Source organism: Liolophura sinensis, chromosome 1 (genome assembly GCF_032854445.1).
Source record: "Liolophura sinensis isolate JHLJ2023 chromosome 1, CUHK_Ljap_v2, whole genome shotgun sequence".
In the NCBI taxonomy this organism is placed as follows: domain Eukaryota; kingdom Metazoa; phylum Mollusca; class Polyplacophora; order Chitonida; family Chitonidae; genus Liolophura; species Liolophura sinensis.
The window spans coordinates 44,606,779-44,616,448 of NC_088295.1; the positions used below are offsets into that span (position 1 = coordinate 44,606,779).

General features: G+C 41.3%; 2 protein-coding genes across 2 annotated transcripts; both read left to right on the forward strand.

Moving 5' to 3' along the window:
* The first annotated feature begins 1,930 nt into the window (after window positions 1-1,930).
* Window positions 1,931-2,509, forward strand: LOC135461313 (sodium-dependent glucose transporter 1C-like). Its single transcript, XM_064738341.1, has one exon. The coding sequence runs from the start codon at window positions 1,931-1,933 to the stop codon at window positions 2,507-2,509; it is 579 nt and encodes a 192-aa protein (XP_064594411.1).
* Window positions 2,510-4,474: 1,965 nt separating this feature from the next.
* LOC135461320 (sodium-dependent glucose transporter 1-like) lies at window positions 4,475-9,440 on the forward strand. The gene is made up of 4 exons (XM_064738353.1): window positions 4,475-5,029; window positions 5,554-5,692; window positions 7,527-7,691; window positions 8,359-9,440. The coding sequence occupies exons 1-4, from the start codon at window positions 4,475-4,477 to the stop codon at window positions 9,438-9,440; spliced, it is 1,941 nt and encodes a 646-aa protein (XP_064594423.1).
* The last annotated feature ends 230 nt before the right edge of the window (window positions 9,441-9,670 follow it).

Consider the following 9,670-nt stretch of genomic DNA (forward strand, 5'->3'; position numbering starts at 1 on the left):
TAACCTGTTGATACACACAAACTCGCAAATGCTATAGGCGATGGGTGGTCTTCGGTTTGTACGTACTTCCTTTTTGAGACTGTCACCTTGTAGATGCAACTGTTACATTGAAGGTAAGGTACATATGGTTGGGGATCATTTGTGTTATTTTCTGTTAGGCAAGGGATACACAAATAATCGATAAGATCATATCGGGAGGTATTTTTGCTGTATGCGGTATAGCTAAAATTTAATGTTATACGTTGTTGACACTAGGATATCATGCGCACTTTGCTGTTATGACGATGGTGATAGAGAGCTATAGGGACGGAAAGGCTTATTGATTAAAGCATATGTAGTAAAGTTGCTACGCACATGCACGAAGTCATAATTTATGAATAGTGGGCAAAAAATCAAATATTTGCTGTGATATGTTATACTGCATATGTTAATTAATACAAATATGTTTGACATGTATGTATGCATGGCAGTTAGAGAAATCTCAGTATTATTTATTTTATTTATTTGATTGGTGTTTTAAACCTTACTCAAGAATATTTCCCGTATACGACGGTGAAACCCACGACCATCCGCAGGCTGCTGGCAGACCTTCCCACTTACGGCCGGAGAGGAAGCCAGCATGAGCTGGACTTGAACTCACAGCGACCGCATTGGTGAGAGACTCCTGGGTCATTAGGCTGCGCTAGCGCGCTAACCGACTGAGCCACGGAGGCCCCACCTAAGTATTAACTTTTACTCTTAATTCAAATGGACTTCCACGCTCATATTAATCACCAAAAAAAAAAAAATATTAAATTTCCACCTTAACAACTGAGCAAAAATTAACTAGATAACCTGATAATTATAAGAACCATCAACCAAAACGTCATATATCCAAGCTGTCTTGACAATAGGTAAAACAATATTTTCAATTTAACATCTATAGGCCTTGAGCTTATTCTTGAAACAAACATTGAAGCCAACTAGCAACTTGAAATGCTATTACTAGGCCTGTAATAGATCAGTTGAACATGGTTGACCGGAAGTTGTGGACAATATTGGAATAAATGACATCACCATTCACTACTTTACTTAGATTTATTGCACAGAAGGAATTTAACTGATAATTAACGGATACTGAACCATTAAATGTGAGTGTTAACTTTCCAGGGGACAATTCTACATGCAGGTAATCAGTTGGAACCAAATTCATCAAAATATCCCCCTGTGCTCTGTCTTTTCGGCATAATGGCATAATTTACGACGTCTATGAAAACTGCTGACACCAACCTAAAGCCTTTACGATTATGCGGAAACACCGGTGTCGCCAGCTTATGAAAACCAATCACGTAACAATAACGCGAATAACGTCATACGATTGGCTAGGTTAGGCTGGCGACACCGATTTTTCCGTATAATCGTAAGCGCCCTTAATTTTTTTTCTTCACATACTTTTTTTTAAATTAAGTTCTTTTGTGGTTTTGTTGAACGTTGTGGTTTTTCAGCTGCCCTTGAAATTCTTGATCTGGAAATGAATGTGTTTGTGATTAACGCTGTATTCCTGATTTCCTTGTCTTAACAGGTGGTTTTTTGGTTGACCGTTTCAAGAGGAAGGGGGGTTTGTTCATCGCCATATCTCTTTGTTGCGCTTAAGCCTTCACGGTAGCAGTGACGTGGATTTTACGATGGGGGTTTACGATGTTTTGTCAAGGCATCTTCGAGAGGATCATCAACATAGGTGAGAGCTGTTAACTGTGAATGGCGACTAGGGTTCAATCTGGATTGACCACATACTCCTTACAGCGCATGCTCCGCTCTCGAGCGTAAATAAATATACATGCCAACGACACATAAGCAAACTCATAGATTGCAGTTCGGAATAAATGGCTTTAGATCCAAAAGTATATTGATGAATGAACAGTCCACCAAACGGTTTAAACCGGATGTTAGCATGACTGAACCGGCTACTTGTGCTGACGGCAAGCGATTGGCGGGCTTTTCTGTCTTTGCGTTGTTCTTTATCTATTTTTTCCAGGCCATCGGTGGAGAAAGGATTTACAGCAAGTCCATCCGAATCTTCGCCTTGGACAATTTGCACTTCAGCAGCAGCGAGGCTACCTACCTCAACTCCAGCTTTTGGATCAGCTTCAGTATCGGACGGTTTCTTGGCTTGTGGTGGCCATATTCTGATTATGGTCGAACGTTTTTCTGGTTTGGGTTTCGCTATTTTGTTGAACACAACAACGAAGTGGCTCTATGGGTTCTCATGCACCCGATGTTGCTGTTCATCGCGCCACTTTTCCCCAGCGGGGTGGCCTGGAGCGATCATTACCTGAAGATGTCAGGGATAGGTATCACCATCCTCATCGCTCCTATGGGGTCCATAGGAGGTGCCGCCTACATCTGGATTCTTGGCTTCGTCTATGCCAACCATGGCCCCCGGAGCTTCCTCTACATGGTTGCCGTGTACTGCCGCTGTTTGTGTCAGCGTCTCCCTGATGTCCTTCGCCGGCTGTCTTCATGGAGATAGGTTCCAGAAAGAACGTATGGAGAGAGATACAGAACTCAAGAAAGACGACAACAAAACTGTCGCATACTAAATCTCTCTATGTAGCTAGAAGATCTCTAAGTCATAGGGTCTAAGTTAAAGTCGGTTCAGTGTATAGTTAAAACACGTAGTTTCAACCTTTGACCTAATATTTGCACCATGCACAAACGTGAGAGGTCGAAAATTATTATCTGAAACGTAATAATTTAAACTCAACTCTAATTATGAGCAAAGTCGAAGCACTTTGTGGAACCAATTCTAGACTATCAAGTTATTGTTTCAGACCGGAAGCAAGGCAGAATTTGTCTTACTTTTGTAAAAGGATGATCCGAGTAGACAGGGTTCTACAAGGGTGCGCGAAAGTTTAAATAAGATGTATCTCCATATAGATGGTCTCAACAGTCGTAAATAGGCATACATAGTTAAATGAACTTGAGGCATTAACAGAAGGACAGAAACAGAGTACACCGAGATTGGTGGAATGCTCATTCCATGTAAAGTATATAACACATCTTCACAGTATCATCTGATCATCTGTTGTCGATGAGCACTGGCAGGAATCTAGGTGATACTTTAACACTTCGTCAACACCCAAATTTTCTCCCAGATATCAGCCTATAAACAGCTACTTGTACACACGTAGGGAATCCCAAGGAACAGTCCATTAACATACATCACCGGGTTTGGTTGGAGTAATGGTATATTGGGTAAACTGAGACTTCACACTTCCACGTAATTAGCCATGTGCTTGGCACACAGAGATGTCTATATCAGTAACAAACCGTGTACTATAACTCGACTTACAGGGGGACGGCCATCAACCGCATTTAACTGACACTCTTCCATCTGAAGATGGTCGGAAAGAATCAGCTGAGGCGTAGTTTGAGATAATTTTCCGAAAAGTCGAATTTGAAGTTTCACTGGCTCCATATTTATATATCAAAAGGTCACGAGCCGTGACCTAGCAGTTAACCAATCAAAATCATTCACTTTACCATGGATTCCCGCATTGCGTGAGTAAGGGTATAGCCAAGATGGCAGTCAACATTTCAATCTGTGTTCTTCGTTTAAGAAAAAGGAAGAAATCAGACAGAATAAAACCTTCATAGAGGTTATTTCAAATCTTCACAGCCGCTTGCACTGGCGATGAGTTTTATGGGTGAAGCAAAAGGGACTTCCCGAAGTAAACCACCAACCTTTGGCAAGTTACTGGCGAACTCTTCCAAAAGTGATCTAAGTCATATTGGTGAAAGGTAAGTGATCTCCAGGGAACTTCATGCAAGACGACACAAGAGGGCTCTTTCGACCGCTTATAACCACCGAAAAAAATGGGAGTACGAGAATCCTGAAAATTCCGTGTCCAAGAATGGGATTGAACTCTTGTGAGACCTACCGATTAAAAAGATAAACACATTAACCACTCGGCCGCGGAGCTAAAGTTAATATAATAACGCTATGTTACTATTTGTTAAGTGTGTATATGGCGTATATGATTCAACAGGTTCTATTGATGTCAGGAGAACAGAAGCTGTAAACAATGTATGATACTGTCATATTCTCGACGCATGTATGCTTATACATGCTTATGCATGTAGTGTATATACAAGAGGCAAACCATTCTTGTCCATGCAGATGTTTGACATTATACTTTTATATTGTCCTTACATAATTATGAATTTCATGACAAGGTTCAACAACATACATCTGTAGGTGATTTGCTCATGTCCGTGTTGCTTTGACAAAGAGTATGTAGGTCTGTACAGTTCGTGTGACCATAGGGTCACCAAGATATGTTATCTGGACCCTATACAAGAGATTATCAGAGCTCCCCAGCGAGATCATGATGACAATGGTGTTAGCAGTTTACAGGAGAGAGGCTTAAGATTTACGGGTATTAAAGGAAGGAAATCCTGAGTCACAGATCTTTTTCGGACCTTAGCCCGCATGATGGACGAAAAGAGGGATAAAGAAGACACCTCTGGTGTCAGACAACGTTCTACAGCCGAAAATCAGGACACACCGACGGAAGTTGGGAACAACCATAATTATAATACTGTTAACAACTCTGGAAACAATAATGATCAGTCCTGTATCAACGATGCCAAGGATTCGGCCAGTAAGGCTGAAAGCAATGCTTTAGCCGGTAAAGGCAATTCGTTCCAAGATCTTGAAGAAACTGAGTCTAACACTAATACTGAGGACAATGACCCGATCAAAGACGCTGAAGGCAATGATTCGCCCAACAACACTGAAGGCAATAATTCGAGGAATAACGCTGAAGGCAATGATTCGAGAAATAACGCCAAAGACAATGATTCGACCAAAAACAACGAAGTGAGTGACCCAGTCAAATATCCTGATAGGAGCTCAGCCATCTTAGGGGCAGATAGTCACAACGAAACCAATGTGGCCAAGTTTGAGAATGCGAAGAAACACCCAAAACGACAGCTTCGATATCGTATCGTCAAAACCGGATGCTTAGTCACAACATGGATTTGCATTGTAAGTCCTTTTGTGTCTTTATTTGGGATTTCAAATTAAAAAAGTTGCAGCCAAACGTATATCATGTCCGATCATGATATACTGCTTTTATATCAAAGAAATTCTCTCAGTTTCACGTACACTTGTTGTGAAAAAAAAAAGACAGCAAGGCGCCAATAAAGAAAATGCGGTGATGGCAAAAAAAATTATTGGCGTGATATTTTATATAAGGACAACGGCCGCTCTGACTACTTACACAATTCACCTGAAATTTGCTTGATGAATTAGGCCTTAATTTGCGTATAGATGGGAAACCGCGCTGGCGAAGGGATAATAATTGGTTACCGGGCATATAATTCGGCCTTAAAAGATTTTACGAAAATGGTACTCCTAAAACCATTTTCTAAAACACCACTCTAATCTAACGTAGATATTACCACATTGTCATCAGTAAAACTTTCTTCAGAGTATACATAAACGCCATCATCATCCACAGTTTCGTATATTTCCATAGGGCTTCATTAAAGGTCGTATTTTGTCCACAGGGCTTGTTTACCGAAATGTCCGGACCAACTTTTAAAGACCTTGAACTACGACTAAACCTTCCCAAAAAGGAAGCCACAGAGGCTGTATCGAGGGCAACTTCCGGCAGAAGTTTGGGTTTTATGGCAGGGGCTATCATTGGTATGTGTTTTATGCAAGAATATGTCTTGAAGATGCATGTTTTAAGATGCATTTATTTTACACATTGCCTTTGGTCGTTTCCTCAGCGTTGAATGGAGACGCTTTCTGATTTTTTTATATCCTAGACTAGCTTATGGCGATATGTCGATGTACATGTACAATGAATCTTTGTTAATTCTGGACAAATGGCAGGTGCTGAACTTATAAATATATATGTAATTCGTGCCATTGAACCTGTAAACAGATACAAACCCGCAAAATTATACAGGCGGTAGATGATCTTCAGTTTGTACATACTTCCATTTTGAGAGTGTCATCTTGTAGATGAAACTGTTACATTGGGGGCAAGGTACATATATATGGTTGTTTTATTTTCTGTTAAGCAACAGATTCAATAACAAACAAACGATCGTTATCATATTATCAGCTAGTATTTTTATTGTACACATACACACAACATATCGGCCTAATATATGTGTAGGGTGTCCTATCGTTATACCTTGTGTATATATAGCTGACACTAGGATATAACGCGCACTTTGCTCTCACTTTGAAGATTACAGAGAGCTGTAGGGAATGAAAAGCCAACTAATCAAAACATACAAAGTGACATGCGCAGAGTCTTTAGTCAGTATGAACAGTGACAAAAAGAAACACAAATTTGCTACGATTTGCTGCACAGATTATGTAATACAAATACGTCTAAAATCCTTTAAATTGACATGTGTGCATGGCAATAAGAGAAACCTCAGAATTAACTTCTATTCCCAATTCAAATGGACATCCAGGCTCACATTAACCACAAATATTCAAAGTGCATCTTAATGACGCAGATACTTGAATAACATCGCAGCAAGAGTTAACCTGTTAACCTCGTCATTATGACGTCGCCAACCAAAACGTCATCTTTTCAAGATGTCTTGAAAATAAGTTAGACGGGAAATAAACAATGAAGCCAAATAGCAGCTTAACGGACTGTAATTAGCTCCAGGATTACAAAGATGTCTAAGACTTAAGTTAGACTTCATTTGCAGTATTATTCCTGGGCTTATATTTGAATTCAAATGATAAGCTCTAATTGCGTCAAAAAAATCCAAACCAGCTCTAAGTGTAACAATAACGTAAGTCAGAATTTTAGCGCAACGGATATGTTGTGAAGTTAAGACAAAATCAGGTTTAGGTCAAAGACTGGTTCGTGATCCTGTATTTAATTATTTATTTATTTGATTGGTGTTTTACGCCGTACTCAAGAATATTTCACTGATACGACGGTGGTCAGCATTATGGTGGGAGGAAACCGGGCTGGGAAAACCCACGGTCATCCGCAGGTTGATGAAAGGCTTCCCACCTGCGGTCATGCAGCGAAGGAGCCAGCATGAGCTGGGCTTGAACTCACAGCGACCGCATTAGTGTAAGGCTCATGGGTCATTGCGCCGCACTGGCGTGCATACTCCTTCGGCCAAGGAGACCCCCGATCCTGTACTGGACTGGAAAATCAGCTGTACATGGTTGATCTGAAGCTATTAACAATATTTGAATAAATCACATAACCATTTACTATTTCACCTAGGTTTATTTCACGGAAGGAATTTAAGTGACAATTAAGGGGCACTGAAATACTGAATGATTGAAACCATCATTGAAAACTGCTGACTCCGACCTAATTTCTTTTTTTTATAACTTCTTTTCTGGTTTAGTTGAACCTTATTTTGCTCTTACGATTATTGATCTGGAAATTATGGAAGTCTTTGTTGTTGACCATTAGTATGCGCATGTCTGTTACTACGCCTTTTTATGGATTGATGCTGTATTCCTGCTTCCCTTGTCTTAACAGGAGGTTTTTTGGTTGACCGTTTCAAGAGGAAGGGAGATTTGTTCATCGCCATATCTCTATGCTGTGCTTCCCCCTTCACGGTAGCAGTACCGTGGATGAGTTCGTTTGCCACCATGTGGTTTATGATGTTTTGCCAAGGAACCTTCGAGGGGATCATCAACATAGGTGAGAGATGGGGATTATTTGAATATGACCTGTCCATAAAATCTTGACTCGGATTGACAATTGTTCTCTTGTAATACACGAGTACAGCGTGACCAGTTAACCAAAGAAATCGTCTGAGCAAACGCAGACGTGAGCAATAATTAGACTACAGGGCACTGACCCGTATAACATTAGGTAGAAAAAGTTTTCCATGAATTCCATTCACCGGTTAGCCAGCTATCACACTCTCGTTGCTGCTCTTGTTTTAATTTCTATGCTGTTTAATTAGTCTTTAATTATATACAAACTACACCATGCTACCTCAAGCTACATCAAGAAACTCTGTGATCGACGTTTCATATATTGCCCATCCGATTCTGATTTTTGATAAGGATTTATCAGTTCCCAGAAAACCTGTCAGATGTGAAATACAGGTATGGCACAAAATCTGAAGAGTAGCTTGCTTCAAACACCTTTCATAAATGTCATTTGACAAAACTGGCTAGTGGTATATCTGATCCAAAGTACACGGACCCCGGTCATGTTGTATCCAGCCACTATTTTTTAACAGGTAAACGCCATTTAAAGAAACTCAAAGACTGCATAATTGAGACCAAATCGCTTTAGATCCCAAAATGTTTTGATGAATATATTGGCTATCCCGTCTGATTTCTCTATCCCATTCCAGCTGGCCAAGAAATCATCTTACTGCTATGGGGAGAGAAGTCCGCCGGTCCTATGCATCTTCTCCATTTCGGGTTTGGAATGGGATCTTTTATCAACCCTCTTATTGCCCAGCCGTTTTTGGCTACGGAGATCCCGACAAACGTCACAGATTTGGGCCACACTTCGTCATTCAACACAAGTAATGTGACAACAGTGGAAACTTTAGTCGGATCACGTATAGAATATGCGTATCTCATTGCAGGTCTGGTTTCTGCGTCATACTCGTCCACGTTTTTCTGGTTCCAGTACAAAGGTGTTCCCCACGGAGGGTACGTGGAGGATTACTCTGGACCAAAACAGTCCACCAAGCCGGTTAAAACTGGATGTAAGCAGTATGTTAGCCTGATTGATCCGGCTACTTGTGCTGACGGCAAGCGATTGGCGGGCTTTTCCATTTTTGCGTTGCTCTTTATCTACTTTTTCCAGGCCGCCGGCGGAGAAAGGATTTACAGCAAGTTTATCCGAAACTTCGCCCTGGACCAGTTGCATTTCAGCAGCAGCGAGGCTACCTACCTCAACTCCAGCTTCTGGATCAGCTTCAGTATCGGACGGTTTCTTGGCTTCGTCGTTGCCATATGGGTACCTATCCGCATTCTGATCATGGTGGAATGTTTTTCTGGTTTGGGTTTCGCTATTTTGTTGAACATTCTTGGACACAACAACAAACTGGCTGTATGGGTCCTCACGCAGCCGATGTCACTGTTCATCGCGCCACTTTTCCCCAGCGGGGTGGCCTGGAGCGATCATTACCTGAAAATGTCAGGGATAGGTATCACCATCCTCATCGCCGGGGGGTCCATAGGAGGTGCTGCCTACATCTGGATTATTGGCTACGTCTATCCCAACTACGGCCCCCAGACATTTCTCTACATGGTTGCAGTATACTCAGCGGCTGCTTGTGTCAGCGTCTCTCTGATGTCCTTTGCCGGATATCTTCACGGAGACAGGTTCCAGAAACAACGTATGGAGGTAGATATAGAACTCGAGAAAGACGACAACAAAACTATTACTTACAAAACCTCTGTGCCGCTAGAAAATCTCTAAGCCTAAGTTATGGGGTCAAAGTCAAATTCGTTTCAATGTATGGTTTGTCAAAAACAGAAGACGGGTAGGTATTTACATCGTTTGGTGGGACAGAAATTCCCTTTGTGTCACAGGCCGAATGTTAAAGCACCCCGAGGGGAACAGTGGTAGGTATTATGAAATAGTTTTGCTCTCATACAGCAAGGGCGTTTGGATTTAAGTGAATACACAGTTTCAACCTTCGCAGTAAC